At 49.4% G+C, this 17,808-nt stretch overlaps 4 protein-coding genes across 4 annotated transcripts; 2 read left to right on the top strand and 2 right to left on the bottom strand.

Moving 5' to 3' along the window:
* Positions 1–6: 6 nt before the first annotated feature.
* Positions 7–2,324, bottom strand: LOC144739038 (protein arginine methyltransferase NDUFAF7, mitochondrial-like; the record flags this gene model as incomplete). The annotated part of the gene is made up of 6 exons (XM_078622038.1): positions 2,263–2,324; positions 1,158–1,275; positions 1,010–1,090; positions 419–529; positions 134–347; positions 7–31 (listed from the first exon to the last, which is right to left on the bottom strand). Coding segments are annotated over exons 1-6 (611 nt in total), but the record flags the coding sequence as incomplete, so codon positions are not given.
* Positions 2,323–8,499, top strand: LOC144739037 (CCAAT/enhancer-binding protein zeta-like). The gene is given in 15 exon segments (XM_078622037.1): positions 2,323–2,508; positions 3,007–3,238; positions 3,241–4,501; positions 5,343–5,574; positions 5,652–5,790; positions 5,859–5,947; positions 6,016–6,069; positions 6,139–6,241; positions 6,448–6,514; positions 6,710–6,816; positions 6,900–6,960; positions 7,105–7,271; positions 7,705–7,760; positions 7,833–7,914; positions 8,348–8,499. Coding segments are annotated over 15 exon segments (2,988 nt in total).
* Positions 8,500–8,506: 7 nt separating this feature from the next.
* CEBPZOS (CEBPZ opposite strand) lies at positions 8,507–9,207 on the bottom strand. Its single transcript, XM_078622039.1, has 3 exons — positions 9,090–9,207; positions 8,961–9,005; positions 8,507–8,589 (listed from the first exon to the last, which is right to left on the bottom strand). The coding sequence occupies exons 1-3, from the start codon at positions 9,205–9,207 to the stop codon at positions 8,507–8,509; spliced, it is 246 nt and encodes an 81-aa protein (XP_078478165.1).
* A 7,169-nt stretch (positions 9,208–16,376) lies between these two features.
* Positions 16,377–17,538, top strand: LOC144739036 (homeobox protein Nkx-2.2a-like). Its single transcript, XM_078622036.1, has 2 exons — positions 16,377–16,548; positions 16,979–17,538. The coding sequence occupies exons 1-2, from the start codon at positions 16,377–16,379 to the stop codon at positions 17,536–17,538; spliced, it is 732 nt and encodes a 243-aa protein (XP_078478162.1).
* The last annotated feature ends 270 nt before the right edge of the window (positions 17,539–17,808 follow it).

Here is a 17,808-nt window from a genome sequence, read left to right as displayed (position 1 = left end):
AAGAACTCGTGAGCAAGAAAGATGCTGAAGCCTGAAGAGGAAAATGTACATTCATCCACCAGTGGAAATAGTTCTTCACAGATTGTTGAGCATCAGTCGATTCAGTAAAACTGTTCCAAATAGAAGCACGTACCTGCTGGGACGTCGTCTAGGCGACGGTACCAGAACACCGGCAGACCGGTGCTGGTTTCTCCATGTCGGTAAACCGGCTCGTCCTCCCGTTCTGCCTCCCGGCTGCCGGTTCCGGTCAGAGTCTGAGCCTGGAGCCGACTCAGAGCTGGACTCACCTCCACGAGGTGGAGGGACACGGAGGCTCCGCCCACCACCGACCGCAGCTGGCTGAACACCTGGAGAGGACGGACAGAGACACTGTGACATAGACTCAGGTGTGCCGACGGTCTGAAGTCACCGTTAGTACCCGGAGGACATCGGCGGCCAGCGACCCTCTCCCAGGTCCCAGCTCCACCAGCTGCAGCCGCGCCGGCCGACCTGCCGCCAGCCACTCGCTGATGATCCAGACGCCGAGCAGCTGCAGGAGGAGAGGAGCTGGTGAGATGCTGACGGAGGTTCCTGACCGGTTCCGTCAGCCGACTGACCCGAGTTCACTGAGTTAACACCCCCAGTACACACAGCAACACACTGGGACTAGCATACTTTGGAGTACTGTGGTTTGGTGACTGTCTCATCCTTGATTTAATGCTTTTTAATCATGTTGTTGTAAAATTGAGACCAGCCATGATACTGTCATTACGGTAACCCCATTGGCTCTGTTGCCAGAAGCAGGCGAGTCATTACCGTAATGACAGCAACTTGGCTGTGAAGTGGAACTTCTCATCTTCCAGGAATCGATTGATATTTTCTCCTTCTAGCTCCTTCTTCACACCGGATAGAGGAACCTAGTGACACTTCTCAGCTTTCAGGACCGTTTTCTGACAGCGCAAATAGTCAACATAGTGCCGGTGATACCGGGGGCGTCAAAGGGTTAAAGGACCTGGATTAGTTGTTGTACCTCTCCAAACATCTGACTGATCTCTGGTGACGTGATGAAATCTCCATCAGGACCCAGCATGTCGTTCTTCACATAATAACCCTGAAGGACAGAAACAGTCAGGTTCCTGGTGACGCTCAGACCGACGGACACGGGTTCGATCTCCTACCGTCACTGGGTTGGTGAGAACCTCCCTCATGTACTCGGCCACTGAAATGGGACCTGTGGCTTTTATTTTGGAGGTCAGGTGCCGGAGCATGGAGGGTCCAGTCCGCTCCGGGTCCGAGCTGCACAGGTGTCGGTTTGGAGCCAGTCGCCATCCTGCTGTCAACAACAGGAGATAAACACAAACATGTTCCTCCTCGTCAGGGAAATCAGGTGGAAATCAGGTGGAAATCAGGCTTGTTCACCCTGAACTGAGAAAACGCTGTAGAATGTTCCTTATTTCAGAGTCAGTAGTGAACTGACTTCAAACATATGAAACTTTCCAATGTTTGGTTTGATTTCTGTCATTTTACAAGAAAACAGAAGTGAAAAATCAGAAACTCACCTGCTGCGCGTTTGAACACACGAACAGAAGAAATCAGTTTCACAGACCGGAAGCTTATCATTCTCGTCTGACATCCAGTCTCAGAAATGAATCAAGAGTTTGATTCTATGTCACTCACATGGACGAACTTCATCAGACAGCAGAGGAGATGTGTCCGCTAGCAGCATTAGCCGCGTTAGCTACAGGCGACTTAGGAACGGACCGAACGGAATTTGTGTTCCGGTGAGTAGCACTCTGATAGACGAGTAGGTGAAAAGTCTAACTGTCCCTTACATCATAAAGATACCACGTCTTTGAAGGAGAAACGTCCACACTGCTGTCGGACTGAAGACCGTCAAGGAGGCCGCCATTAAACGCAACATCCGGTTGTCCCTTCATAATAAAATATTAACGGACTTCTTGTTCAGATGTACTGAATGATGCATCCACTCGCCGATCAGTGGTATTTTCTGTATTATTCTGAAAATCCTTGTACGTTCTTGAAAACTTGGTTAATATGAGAAACACATGCTCTGATTGGACTGTGTTTGTGTAGATGAGAGAAACTAACTGATTGGACAGAAACAGTTTGATCACTTGATGATCCATCCTGGGAAGTAAACACATTTATTACATTTTTATTGTACATTATAATTATATTATAGTTGTATTCGTGTTGGTGTCTTCTGTATCACAAAAAGTACCACAATATCATTTTCAAGGAGCGGAAGTCCCGCCCACTCACTGCCTCCGTTTTCCTTTCACTTCCGTGTCGTATCTCCGCACGAGCTCGGACAGATCCAGCATGGCAGCGAAACACAAGCAGCGGCGGAAAACCGACGCGAATAAACGCACGTTTGTCCGACCTGAAGATGCAGAAATGGAGGAGGAAGAAGAAGAAGCGACATATGGAGGTAAAAGAAACGCGACGAAGAAAGAAGAAGAAGAAGAGCTGAGTTTGGACGAAGTTCTGCGGCTCGGAGGGACTCAGGTCAGTTCCATCGAAGTTCCAACAAGAGATTATTCTGTGAGGTACTGATCAATGGGTTTGCTTTTGTTTGGGGTGAATGTGGTTAAAACATGAAATACTCTGTGTGTGTGTGTGTGTGTGTGTGTGTGTGTGTGTGTGTGTGTGTGTGTGTGTGTGTGTATATATATATATATATGTATGTATGTTTACATTAATACATACATACAGTATATATACATTAAATGAGTGAACAGGTGAATAGCTTCCAGGTCAAAGGTCAGTTTGTCCAGTTTCTGACTTTCAGAAACTGACTCTGGTTCCATGTCAGATAATTCTACAGAAACAAAGACATTTCTGTGTTTGTTTTAAGAGTTCTCCGTGAATAAACATGTCATGTGTTTCCGTTCAGGATGATGTCGTCACATTACACCGTCTGTGTAAACTGTAACACATGGAGTACGAGAGAACGTCACCCAGTGTCGTCTGTCAGTCTAAAATCTGTCGTTGGCATCCCCCCAGGCCGACTACATCCTCCTCGCCGGCCTGGAGGACTCCGGCGACCTGGTGGACGGAGGAACGAAGGACGCCATCGACGACCTGGAGCAGGGCGAGCTGGAGCAGTTCATCACCAGACTGGGCCTCGGGGCGTACGCCGACCAGCAGATCGTGTCCGAGGAGACGGACGGCGCCGACACCGCTGAACGTCAAAGTGCAAAGGCCAAAACCAAGAAATCTGCTGCGGGGGGTCAAAGCGCCCGACGGTCAACCGGCACCGTCCGCCCAGCGAGCAGCAGACAAAGCAGACGAAGACTCAAGGAGCTCAGGGCACCGCCGGGAAAAAGGCGAAGCTGAGCGCCAACGTGTTTGAGTTCCAGCAGAGACCCGTTCTGCTGGTGAAGCCCGGGGGGAAGTGGTACGACCTGGAGTACACCGCCGAGGGCTCGTCTGCGCCGCAGGACCCGGCGATGGTGTCCCAGTACAAGACGCTGGCGCAGCAGCTGCTGGAGGCCGACGTCAGCCTCTACAAGAATAAGAAGAACCTGCAGAAAGGAGCCAACTCGGCTTGGATGAAGACGGTGGTCTCCTCCGGCGTGCTGGCCGACCGAATGGCGGCCATGACGGTTCTGATCCAGGACGCCCCGGTGCACATGCTTGAGCACGTAGAGAGCCTGGTGTCCATGGTGAAGAAGAAGGGCAGCCGGCGGATGGGCCTCATGGCTCTGGACACGCTGCGCGAGCTGCTGCTGTCGGACCTGCTGCCCGAGGGCAGGAAGCTCCGCCCCTTCGCCCAGCACCCCTTCCACCAGCTGGAGGATGTCGCCAGCGGCAACCGCGACGCCCGCGACCGCCGCCTCATCCTCTGGTACTTCGAGCACCAGCTCAAACACCACGTGGCCGAGTTCGTGGCGGCGCTGGACGTCGTGGCCCACGACACGGTGGCGGCCACCAAGACCAAGGCGCTGACCACCGCGCACGAGCTGCTGAGTCAGCGGCCCGAGCAGGAGCGGGCGCTGCTCGCCCAGCTCGTCAACAAACTGGGCGACCCCGAGTACAAGATGGCGGCTAAAGCCTCGTACCTGCTGGAGACACTGCTGCACAAACACCCCAACATGAAGGCGGTGGTGTGCTGCGAGGTGGAGCGACTCGTCTTCCGGCCCAACGTCGCCCCCAAGGCGCAGTACTACGCCGTGTGCTTCCTCAGCCAGGTGCGCCTGAGCCACGACGAGGCCCAGCTCGCCGCCAAGCTCATCACCATCTACTTCTCCTTCTTCCGCGCCTGCGTCAAGAAGAAGGACGTGGAGTCCAAGATGCTGAGCGCGCTGCTGTCGGGCGTGAACCGGGCGTACCCGTACGCTGGCGCCGGCGACGACAAGGTGAAGGAGCAGCTGGACACGCTGTTCAGAGTGGTGCACCTGGTGAAGTTCAACACGGCCGTGCAGGCGCTCATGCTGCTGTTCCAGGTGATGGACGCGCAGCAGAGCGTCTCCGACCGCTACTACGTGGCCCTCTACAGGTACGGAGCACAGCATGGGAGTACATGAAGGTCACGGTGGGGTCACGGTAGGGGTTCTGGTCTCTCACAAGACTTGTGACGCAGTTAAGGTAGGAGATGAGGAGATGATGCTGTGAAACCGTGACGACCATCGTGGAGTCGGTTCGGTCCTGGTTCTCTTCCACAACATCCCAGTAGTCCCTGTAGGTTTTTGTCACAAACGAGAGAAGAAAGAGGGAGTAGGAGACGATTCTCTGATATGACAGAGATCAGTGATCTGTACATCGGCTGGAAACATCTAGAACATGTTAAAACCAGCATTCACCTCGGTCATTCAGTGATGACGGAGATCAAGGAGAGTCTGGTGTGTTTCAGTGCTTCAGCAAGTGTCAGTTAAATGTGTGCGAGTGTGATTTGTTTGCTGAAAAATAAGAGATTATTGAACTAGAACTGAATGATTTCTGCGATGGTGATGGATCTAATGTTGTAGTCCGGTCTGTGATCCTCTCACTGAAGGTCTGTTCATGATAGTTTTTATTCATTGTTCTCATTTTTAGCCAGAAATGAACCCTGATCGGGTGTTCATTGTGGAAAAGTCCTTTTTCCCTGAACCAGTGGAGTTATATTTCATATCAGAGGACACGTCGATCTTTCAGGTTGGGGAAAAACACGGATTTGTAAAACAAATGTTAATATTTTCCCTCCATGTTGGTGATAATGTAGATTAGTAATCAGACCTCCACGTTCTACACTGTCAACGCCCCCACTGCAGAGACGATCGAATAGTTACAGCTGATGAATCCGTGCTATCATGTGACCAGACTGTCGCGTGAGGTCATTTCCTGTTTCTCCTCCCCGGCAGGAAGTTGCAGGACAGCGGTTTGTCGTCGTCGTCCAGACAGACTATGTTCCTCAATCTCCTCTACAAGTCTCTGAAGGCCGACGTGATGCTGCGGCGCGTCAAAGCCTTTGTCAAGCGTCTGCTGCAGGTCAGCGCCGAGCAGAGCGCCAGCTTTGCCTGCGGTGCCCTCTTCCTGGTGTCAGAGGTCATGAAGGCCAAGCCGGGCCTGAGGACGCTGCTGCAGGAGGCCGAGGTGAGCCGGGGGTCCGGGTTGTTGATCGTCACGCGCGGGGTTGTGGTCGATAACTTCCTGTTCACGCGGACCCCCAGGACGGCGAGGAGGAGGAGTTCAAAGATCTGCCTGAGGAGGATGAGGACGAGCGCTTTGTGGACGCCGACAAACAGACGGACGCGGCGAGCGCAAAGAGCAAACCTGCGGCGTCGTGGGTTCATCACCAGAACCTGGGAGGTCGGTGCAGCGCGCCTATGTCTGATGGACGCCACAAATCCTCTTCTCATTCTACTTCCTGTTTGCAGGGGGGCGGAGTCAGCAGAGCTACGACCCGCTGCACAGAAACCCGCTGTTCTGTGGCGCCGAGCGCTCGACGCTGTGGGAGCTGCGCCGGGTGAGACGTCAGCTGATCTGTCGTCACGGCGATGCGTTGTCTTAATCGTTACCTGTCTGTCTCCTCAGCTGGCGCTGCACTTCCACCCGTCGGTGTCGCTGTTCGCCAACACGCTGCTGCAGGTAACACAAGGTGTCTGCAGCGAGTTTCAAACCTGCGACCTGCTCATACATGTGGTCTGTCGCCCACAGGGGGGCGCCATCACGTACACGGGCGACCCGCTGCAGGACTTCACCCTCATGCGTTTCCTCGACCGCTTCGTCTTCAGAAACCCCAAACAGATGAAAGGAAAACGTGAGCGACTCTGAGAAACGTTCCACTGGAATTTGACCTTTTAGGAATTTAATGATTTTTCTCTTTTTTCACAGAAAACACAGAAAATGTTGCAGCTGTTCAGGTGAAACAGACGTTTGCTGCGTCTGTCCCAGGTGAGTTGTAGATGAAGGTGTGTGTCTGGTTTTTCTTTCACTCCTTCATCACTTTCGTCTTTTCTCCATCAGTGAACAGCGAAGAGTTTCTGTCCAGAGATGAAAGTCAGATTCCCGTCAACGAAATCTTCTTCTACCGGTCAGTTTTCCTGTTTAGTCGAATGTTTCACTGCTGCATCGACAGGAACTTTGACTGTTATTTAAGACAAAAAAATGCTGAGTTTTTTAAAAATTCTTTTATTTTCTTTACTCCTATTCTTTCCTTTTTCCAATTCTTTATTCTTAAAAAATATTTTATTTTCTCTCATGTTGTCTCACCCCCTCGACTCTGCAGCTTCTTCAAGAAACGTCAGCTGGACAATACCGGGCGGCGGCAGCGCCGAGATGCCGACAACGAGAGCTTGGAGGACGTGGACGACGACGAGTTTGAGAAGCTCCTAGGTGAGACTTTGAGGAGGTGACGAGGAGTTACGGACACGACTGGAGGAGAAACATTACGGCGACTCGTTTGTTTGCTCCAACAGACTCGTATGAGGGCGACTCGTACTACAGCAACCTGCCAGCCGACCCGCTCGACTTCGCAGGGTGAGTTTTTGTTCTTTTACCTTTTTTAACCCTTGAAGCTGCCGCTTCATTCGGCCATCAGAGGAGCAAAGGCAGACAAACAGTCATACGTTCACAGAACAGATTCGTTGATCTGTCGGTTGTTGATCGTTGGTCGTGTCGCAGGAACGTGAAGGGAAAGAAAGGGAAGAAGGACGCCGACGACTCGGACTCTGACGACTCGGACGAGGGCGACCTGGACGACGACGAGGTGTCTCTGGGCAGCATGGGCGAGGACTTTGGAGACGAGCTGGAGGACGAAGGAGGGATGTTCGTGGACGAGGACGACAGAGGTGACGTTTGGGTTCTCTCCTCCTCTGTTCATTGGGCTTTGGGTTGACGTTTGCTGTCGTTTCAGTTCCTGAGCTGGACGATGCCTCTGACGGTGAGTGCCGACGTTTCATCCGTTCACAGGAAACACTGACACGTGGCACTGTGACATCACTTTACGAAACGCAAACTCATTGTACAAATGTCGGCTGAACTGACGGTCGCTTAGCAACAGCACATCAACAGAGGTTACCCAAAATCCCTGGAGGTCAAAGGTCACAGTGAGTTTGTGTTTTCAGACTCAGGAGAAGAGGTGGACGCTCCAAACGTCCCATTGGTGGCTAAGAAGCGGAAACGAAGAGCCGATCTGGACTTTGCCGGTTCGTCAGGTCGGTGTTTTGAGTGTGACTGAACCGTTGTCGTTCCATTTGTTGCTGACGCAGTCTGCTCTCACAGGCGCAGGAAAGAAGCAGAGGAAGAAAACCTCTGCAGCGTTCGCCGCCGCAGAGGAGGTGAGACCGACAGCGCGTCCCATCGTAGCACCGCTCCTTCCGTTCAAAACACGTTGTTCTTGTGTTTTCCAGTTTGGCTCCATGCTGGACGAGAACGCCGGCTCCAGGTTCGACAGCGGCGGGCTGAACGCCATGGCCAACAAGGACAGGGCAGGTGAGAGGGGTGGGGTCACGACACAAACACGTTACCGTCTCCTGCTTATGTAAATGCGGTCTTTAAGACATAAGCCAATCTTTATCTGAAATATATGAAAAAGTAAAAATGTTTTTCCACTGGTGATAAAAAAAAGTACCAGGTTCTAAGTTCCTCCTCCACTTAGCGAGCTGAACAAGTACCAAATATGACATCGCAGAATGCCGTCCTCTGATTTGTAGCGTCAACACAGGCGTCTACTGGCAGTTTCACTGGTGACAGTGGTTGTTTATCATTGAACACGTCTGATGTGTTAAACATACATCCGTGTCCGTTAGTGAAGAACAGATGTTTTTGTCTGTCAGAAATTCAGGAAAAACTCATCAGGGATTGTTAGCATTCTCTCTGGTGCTCGTTCATATCTCAGGCGTCTTCTGTCTCCGTCTTCCTGCAGCGGCGAAGCAGCTCAGGTGGGAAACTCAGCGTGACGACTGGATCCACGGACGCGATGCCAAGACGCTGCGCAGGAAGAAGAGCACGTTCAAGCGGCGGAGGCCGTTCGCCGCCGGCAGCAGAACATTGGGGAACAAGAAGAAGAGGAAGTAGTTCCCCGTCAGTCGTGTTTGTCGGACCAGGCGTCCCGGTCTCCCTCACGGACGCCGTACACGCCGGCCCACTCATTGGACTGGTAGTAAACTGTGGAGACAGATGGGTGTTGTCATGGTTACATGTTTGTAAATGAACAGAAATTAAACTTTTCTTTCCACACTGACAGCTTCCAGATTTTTATATTTCATGTGTGGTACATACAACTATGGACTGTTTAGACTTTTTAAAACTTTTTTTTCCCCACTTAACTATGCAATGTATTTTTTTCCTTTCATTTTTTCCACCTCATTTTTGTGTAACAACTTATAAAAATATGTCTTACAAAAATGAAAAAATATGTACATGACTGCTTTATCATGGTACAAGGCTATAGCACGACTATCACTTTTCTTTTGCTCTATTTCTTTCATATGACAAGACAACAGCATGACATCAATAAATCATATAAAACGTCATACCTTCAAGAATGGATGGAAACCTTCTGTTCATGGTGCTTCTGAAGTCTGAGAACAAACCAGGGACACGATGATGGACTGAAAAGTGACAGGGTGAAGGAGGAACAGTTCATGACTGGGTGAAGCCGATACCTCGACTGCTGTTCATCATGTGGAAGAGTCCGTAGGCCCCGAACACACCCAGCAGCTCCAACACCACCACGGCCCTGAGCAGCTTCTTGGCCAGAGGCTCCAGAGGTTTGGGAGACATCTGGACACAAACGACAAACACAAGTTATCATCACACACACAGAGAACTGAAAAACTCAAAACTCATCCCGCACAGCTGTAGTACTGTCATGATTGTATGCTTAATTTTATATTTGTTTATTTTATTCAATTTAATGTTTATTACTGTGTGCAGTGTTTAAACCTCATAGTTTGTATCCATTCATATTTTCATGCTATGTTGAATGTGCCACTTTACACCAGGACAACTTCTTGGTATGTACAACCATAGACATATATAGATATATATATATGTCTATGTGTACATCAGCAGGAAAGCAGATTCTGTTTCTGACCCAGGCCCACGTTGCCCCCTGGTGGTGGGTGTCGGTATGTGAGCAGAGGGTCAAACGACAAATGTCAAATGCTCGTTCTTCTTCTCAGTCTCCTGGAACCACACACACCTTCTGGTCGACTCAACGCCTTCAGACCAATAGTTTACTAACCGTCGACCGAATCAAATTAACCGACAGAAACACGTTTTGTGACTTCAACGACTTGCAGAGAACTCTCCGTCACTCTCAGTCTCGAACGTTCTGTCCGTTTCGTGTCATGAACGAACCTTCACATCATCCGTGGACGAGACGCCGCGATAGATCCAAGCGCCAAAAACGCCAAGGTGTCTTTTGTTAAATCCACTCGTTAGCATATGCTAACGCTCCTCTGTCCTTGTGACGCTAGCGGTGCCAATGGCTAACAAGTTGCTAATGCTAATACTACAGATGTACGGAGAGCCGACGGGGACAAAACAGTTTGCGAACGCGACGGGAAACTTGCTCAAACGAGTTAGTTAGTAGTTCCTTCACTTGTCAAGACACGATGTATTGATGTCCGGCTGCTGCTGATGGGATTTTATTTTTTCACGCTGATTCAGTCACTTTCCGTCCGTGATTATACCTCATAAAACATCCCAGGAAATGTACTTTACCAACAGCTTCATTATAAAGGTTAGAACCACACAAACACGAACAGGTGTGTATTACAGACAGACAGACAGACAGACAGACAGACAGACAGACAGACAGACAGACAGACAGACACACACACACACACACACACACACACACGTGCCAAATTAGAAAAATATTTCTTCTTTAGAAACCGAATTCCAGTTATATTTGAAATCATTAAAACATATTCAGAGCCCAGCATTCAGAACTTACTACAATTGACCTTCCCAACGATGAGGGAGAAAACTGTTTCACTGCTATTCCTCCTTGCACATTACTTACGTTATTTTACTCTGTTTTGTCTTTTTTCTATATTTATTCACGTTCCCTTTAACGTCAATTCTCCGTGCTGTCAATCTGAATACAATGTTTGTTAAAGCGGTTTGATAAAGGTCTTTGGGGAAAAAACTCCTATTTTCTCTGCAAACACAGAAGAGATGCTCCGAGCTGGAAATGTTAACGTCAGGTAGCGTAGACCCGGCTCTGGAGACGCCCGGCACCGATAAGTCAAATGTCCTGGGAGGGAGGAATCTGATTGGATGACAGGTGTCAGTGTCATCGAACAGCGCACGCCCCCTCCCCCGGTCACAGCCGCCGCTCTCAGCCGGGACAGAGAGCGCGTGACGCGGCCATCGGCGAGCGGTTCGGGTCCGGACGGAACGATGCTGAGCGCCGCGAAAACGGAGGGATTTGAACATCCGAACTGGAGCTTGTACGAGACCGAGGTCCGTGAACGTGCCCCGGTTCTTCTGACGGTCTACGGACACAGCGGCATTTCTGTTTGGAATGTTTGGAACTGATTGATTTAGTATTTATTCAATTGTTTATTTACGATCACAAATGTCGTTATAGAACGTTTACAATGAATTAACGTGAATGTCGTTACATTTACATCCATTTTACAATTAATTCGCGTTTATATTTCTGTGCTGCATTTAATGTTAAAATGTTGTCTGGACAGTAGTTCCTAAACGTACGAACTTGAATTATTTAATTTAATTCATATGAATTCATTAATTGAAACAAAAACTATCCTAACCTTCACTCATTCTCATTTTAAAACTGATTTTTTTCATGAATTTGCATCTAAAAAAATCTTCATTGTCATAATCAACCATGTAAAACACACAAAAAATTGACCTTTTTTTGTGTTTCAGTAAATATTTTTCGTACATATTTGCATTCCTTCAACGGGCAGAAATAAACTGCGTGTGTGTGTGTGATTGTTACTCGGTTCTGATTCTGTTCCAGTGCTACACCGGAGCCATGACGTCAGTGAGCAGCTTCCTGCGCGCCCCCTCTGGCCCCGGACACACGAACGTGCACCATGTGACCCCAGTCGGGGTCAGCTCGTCCATGTTGCAGGCCGGAGCCGTGGGCCCAATCCCCACCAGCCCGCCGTCGTACGTGTCCGTCATGAACCCTGGGTTCAGACCGGCCTGCCGTGGGACGGGGTTCAGGGTGCCGAGGCCGTACCGGCGGAGCCCCACCCACACCAAACCTCCGTTCTCGTACATCTCTCTAATCAGCATGGCGCTGCAGCAGTCCGCCAGCCGCATGCTGAGGCTGAGCGACATCTACCGGTGGATCATGGACCACTTCCCGTTCTACCGGCAGAACCGGCAGCGCTGGCAGAACTCCGTCCGCCACTCGCTGTCCTTCAACGACTGCTTCCAGAAGGTTCCCCGGGCCGCCGGTGCCCCAGGCAAAGGCTCCTTCTGGGCCCTGCACCCGGACTCGGGGGACATGTTCGAGAACGGCTGCTACCTGCGGCGCCAGAGGAGGTTCAGGTGTGAGGGGAAGCCTGGTGCTGGGTCGGAGGGCGGATCGGTCCCCAGCAGCGGCTCAGACTCCCCGCACTCGGCCGCGTCCTCCCCACTGGCCCCCGGTGAGAAGGCAGCCGACCGGAAACCACCGGCTGACCCGCTGACCTCCGACCCTGTGCAGGCACCCTCACAGCACGTGTTCTCCCATCATCACCTGCTGCAGCATGAGCCCATACACCTGAAGCCCACGGACCCACCCCACCCCCAGTACCTCCACCGGCCCCAGCTGCCCCCCCAGCACCCACACTGCTCCTTCTACCACCCGTTCTCCATCGACAACCTGGTGTTGGAGCCCAGACTGGACCACCTGGACCCGGTCCACACTGATACCTACTACTACCAGGGGGGGGGGCACTCACCCCCTATGAACTCCTGAAACAACTCTTTGTTTTCTGTTTGTTCCTAAAAAGCGGCTTGGATCCAACGTGTCCGTTTGACTCATTCTGCTGTTGAATGTGATTTAATCAGCTCAGCAGGTGGATTCATACGTTCATAAATTCATTGAACAGACTGAATATTTGGCTGCTAGCAGAGTTACAACAGTTAGGCTTTTAAACCGCAGAGTCGCAACATCTCGCTTCACTGTGTGTCAACAGCCCAAAATGTATCTAATGACAATAACAACAATAACAATCATAATAATAATAATTAATATGACAACTGGGTGAATTTCTTGTGAGTAAATATGACAAATTATTGGATTTGAAGATGACATTTGCACGAGTCAAAATACAAATGTGGGAAACAAGTAATTAATATCTAATTAATTTAAAAAAAGACAAGAAAATGTGTGGCTGAATTGAATAAAATTAAATAAAATTATATTAAATGAAATTAAAGGAGCTTCGGGTTTGAGAGCGACACGAGTCAGGTTGTCCATTAACTGCACACACACACACACACACACAAAACTCACATCTGACTCCAGGAATTGAACATGGAGGCAGCGGTGGTGTCCGTCTGTTTGCTCCTGCAGACTCATCACTTGTTCACCATCACTCATTCATCCCTGGTGGGTTTGGAGCTGAAGTCCTGAGACGATAAAACAAAGAGAAAGTGATTTGATTCACAGAGTGAAAGCGGCGATTAAATCACTGAATCGTTTGAGTGAGTGAGTGAAACAGGTTGATCTCTCTGGTTTGTGTCCACACTTGTTTTCACCTCATTTCTCCACATTTTCTGACATTTTATAATCAAACAACTGATCAACTGATGCAGAAGAGTCCACTGATCAGTTGATGATGGAAATAAGACACAGGAAACCAGACCTGACTCAGGTCATTTTGTGGGGTCAGAGGGTTGACGAGGAAAAGACAAAAACGTCGACGGAAGAAAGACGAGCAGCTGCTGCAGGAACGACGCCGTCAGCTTCACCACCATTAGACAAATAGTGAATTCAGTCAACGACTAAAAATGATATCAGTGTATTCACAAATGGTCAGGGGATGTTTACTGGGTCAAGGAATCTATTGATGGAGGTAGAATCAGGTTAGGTAGATTAATATATGGTGGAAATGGAGTGATATACAAATACTGGTTGAAATGAGCTGCTGGTGGAGGTCTGAGCTCTCGGAGGGATCTTCTACTTTCACCTTGTGTTGTTTAATTATCTCAGATAAAACATGTCGCACCGCCTCTGTGCTTTAACACAATTAATTCCGCTTTCTGCCGTCAAACTGAAGCTGAGCTAGACAGCTTGGAGCTGCGATTAAAAACACAAATTAAAAAAAAGTTCTCCTGGGAACAGGGTGGAGATCGCAGACTCCTTTCTCCTGTGTTTGCTCAGTGACCCCCCCACCCCCAACCCCCAGGCGGGGAATGAACAGTTTGGAGTATTTGCTCAGTGGAAAAGCCACCACGTTCCCATGGATCCGCCTCTGTGTCGCCGTGCTGCCGTGCCTCCGACCCGCTCGGGCTCAGGTTCTGTGGTTGGTGGAGGTCAGCGCTGCACGTGGCTGCACAGGTCCAACTGTCTCCAACAGGACAATCAAACGTGAGCCTGAGTCAGTAACTCTGACGTTCAGCCATAGCTCCGATCCGGTGCTCTCTCCCTCTCTGGGTGGCCCAGCAGCAGCTGAAAGCACGCACACTGACGCTTTAAGCCCTTTTCACCTTAAGAAAGAGCCTTTGTACATGTGTGAATGCCAAAGTGCTGTTTATCTAACGTGGAGCCAATTCTGCTTTAAGTATGTGTGGTTCAAAGACGACCACGACCACCACCACCACCAAACCCCAACCCCCCAACCCCGCCCTCAGCCTCCAGTGGAGATGGACGATTATTTCACATCCAATGTGGAAGATGCTTCTTTGACTAAAGTCAGTGTTGAGGTTGAGATTGAAAACTGTTCTGATTCACCTGAACTCGTTACCATGGTGACATAGCCTGAGACACACCTGAGTCCCCTGCAAGGAGGAGACAGACAATAATAGAACCAAAGTACTGGACACGGACCCACACACACAACAGCTGCCTTTGACGTAAATATAACTTAACATCTAGAATACACAATCCTACAAATATAATTTGGTTAATTTGAATTTTAAAATTTTTATGTCAAATATGAGAAAAACAGTTTTAAAAAAGTGACCTGGAAGTGATGAAGCTGAAACGAGGAGATTAAATTGTTAAATGAACTGTCAAAAATTTCATCATTTATCAAAACAACACTGATATGAAGAACACACTTTCCAAGAATAGGTCTGAATATTGAAATTAAAAAACACACTAATTTTTAGGACACAAAATGATGTTAAGAGATGTCAAACTATTTTAAAAAGCTTATTTCTCACTGAACCTGTGCAGTCCTACCAATGATGGTTGTTGCATCATTTTGATCTCCGATGATGTTAAAACTGGAATCAAACAGTGATTCATCTAATGAATAAGCATACATGTATTTCCAAAGACGTTGTAGTTCCTTCGAAGGCCAGCAGGGGACAGTCTCAGCTCAGTGTTCAGCACAAAGCTGCAGGTCAAAGTTTTTTTCAGTCAAATATCAGATGTTACAATAGGGGACACAAAGTCATCGACTGTCAGGATGGGTTCTGATGTCGGCTGTGAGAAGAAAGACTGAGCGTGTGTGTGTGTGTGTGTGTGTGTGTGTGTGTGTGTGATTTGGTCTACATCACTTTACATAACATTGATATCTTCTTTCTTGTCTTTTATTTTGGATTTTACTGTTTTATTAATTTCCCAAGCAAAATGTACGGTTAAAAAACTTCAACCACTTCAGTTGAAATTAATATTTTTTATGTTCATTTTTTCTGGTCACGTTGTGTCAGTTGTGTGTGTGGTCACAAATATAGAAGACAGACTATTGAAGGAGAGCAGTCTGAATACCATGACAACTCCCAGCAGTCCCACATGTATTCCCAGCAGTGTGTGTGTGTGTGTCAGTTCAGCCATTATAAAGTGTTCAGGGGGAATAAATGGGATAAATGTGGAGGCTGTGCAGCCTTTGTGGCTGTCGGCTCATGGTGTGTTTGTTTGCAGAGGTCGACCACCCAGCAGGAGAGACACACACACACACACACACACACGTGACACACAGCAGAAACACACAAATAAACAAATTCTGAAAAAGAAAAAACAACTCAAATGCTGAGAGTTCAAATATTTGATGTTTCAAATTGAAATACTGATTCTGTCAGTGAAGGTCAAAGGGAATTTCAATGTCAAGAAATGTGAAAATCTGAACACAAGACTCATTAAGTCAAAGCAGGAACTCGTACGACGATAAAGGACTTGAACAGGTGGAGAACAGGATTGTCCAATATTCTGATGACTGAAATGAAACCTGCTTCATCCACAGGGAAGGAGGGAGAAGAAGACGAAAGGAGGACGAGGAAGAAGAGGGACAAGGGAGAAGAGGAGGAGGGAGAAAAAACGAGGTGGAGAAAGAGGATGAGGTGCTGCTGCTGCATATCAAAGACGGACAGAACATGTTCATCTCCATCATCTGAAATTCTCTCTCTCACACACACACTCCACCAATGAATGTGCAGGTGTTGGAGTCATGGCCAAAGTGCACTGAGCACATTCTACTGTTTCTAGCATCTGTGAACACATATAACACTGGTCAGCAGCCAATCAGAGAGCAGACAGACCTTCACACCTGGACTTCTCCAGAAGTTAGATGATCAGTGTAAATGAGTGGGTGCTCATGTGTTGCTGTGTGTTGATTTGGATGTGTGTGTGTGTGTGTGTGTTGACCACCGGCTCGTTAGCCGCCTCTCTCCTCCCTCACACTCCACCGCGCCGCCTCCGGCTCTTTTAACGGAGGACCCAGAGCCTCGGTGGCCCTCAGTCCGCCCCGCTCCGCCGCCCGCCGGCCCTTCATGGAGCCGCGGTCCGCTGCCCTCTCACGCTGCTCATCATGTCTCGGGGCTCCGGCGCGACAAGAACGGGCTTCTCGGTTCGGGACATCCTGGATCTTCCTGCCGGGAAATGCGGCTCCGGGACGGACGAGACGGAGGAGGAGGACACGGAGGAGGCTCCGGGCGCAGGGAGCCCACCGGAAGTGGACGGACGGTGGAACCGTGGATCACGTGAGGAGAACCGGTCCAAAGGGACCGATACTGATCTAATGGATGTTTAACCCTTTATATGGCACTGATTGGAATACGTGAAAATTCTACATTCTAACCCCACGTTTTCATGTTTATACTTTTTCTGATTGTTTTTATTTATATTTTTTCCAAATAAATCAGAGTAGATTTAATTTCCATATCTAATTCCATTCTCTAGAAAAATCTATTCATAAATGTTGACATGCCTGTAGTTTATCTAATGTAATAACGAAACTAAATGTAACTCAGAGGAACAGAGAGAAGGTGAAGTGATCAAATCTGGCTTCTTGTCCTGTAAAGGGTTAACGTTCTGTGTGGGACATCAGATCATTGATCATTAATCCGTTTCATTGATCCACTGATCCATGTCTTGGTGTAATCACGTGACCTGTCGTCGTCATCCCCGCAGTGCTCGGTCGCCCCCTGCAGCCCCGACCAGTGTCCAACTCCCCCGGGACGTCCCCGGCGACGGAGCTTCCCCCCGCGGCCGCAGCGGCAGACCAGCCCCCCGGCCGGAAGAGGAGGGTTCTGTTCTCCAGAGCTCAGACCTCCGAGCTGGAGCGACGTTTCCGCCAGCAGCGCTACCTGTCCGCCCCAGAGCGGGAGCACCTTGCCGGTCTCATCCAGCTCACCCCGACCCAGGTGAAGATCTGGTTCCAGAACCACCGCTACAAGGTGAAGCGGGCCCGGGCGGAGCGCCGCCTGGGGCCGCTGCTGCTGCAGCTGCTGCCGGCGCGACACGTCACCGTGACAGCGCAGGACCTGGAGGCGACGCTCCGCTCCGGGCTGGGCCTCCCGCTCTGTGCCTTCTCCCCTCTGCTACACCCCGGCTTCGGCGCGGAGCAGCGCGGCCTGCGGCAGCGCCAGCAGCCAGGGGCCGAGCACCAGCAGCCGGAGGCCGAGCACCAGCGGTCGGAGGCCGGGCACCAGCAGCCGGGGGCCGGGCACCTGCTCCACTGGAGCTGGTGACGCGTTCTACTGTAACGGTTGAGCTCTTTTCTTTTGTCGTAAATTCAGTGATAAATCAATCAAGATAAATTAAATATCCGGAAAGAAACGTGACAAATGTTAACAGAACTTTCTGGCTAAAATTAGTTTTTGTGAATTTGACTCAAAAATGATGATTTTTAAAAAATGTGAGTTTTTGTGTCTGACCGCAGATTAAAAATATGTAATTTTGTATTCAGTGCAGGAAACAAAAGAGGGATTATGTGGATAAAAACAGAAGAAAGAAGGGTG

Source organism: Lampetra planeri, unplaced genomic scaffold (assembly GCF_965212315.1).
Source record: "Lampetra planeri unplaced genomic scaffold, kcLamPlan1.2.h2 scaffold_1266, whole genome shotgun sequence".
Taxonomy (NCBI): domain Eukaryota; kingdom Metazoa; phylum Chordata; class Hyperoartia; order Petromyzontiformes; family Petromyzontidae; genus Lampetra; species Lampetra planeri.
The sequence above is the reverse complement of the archived record's forward strand: the minus strand, read 5'-3'. Positions and strand labels throughout refer to the sequence as shown.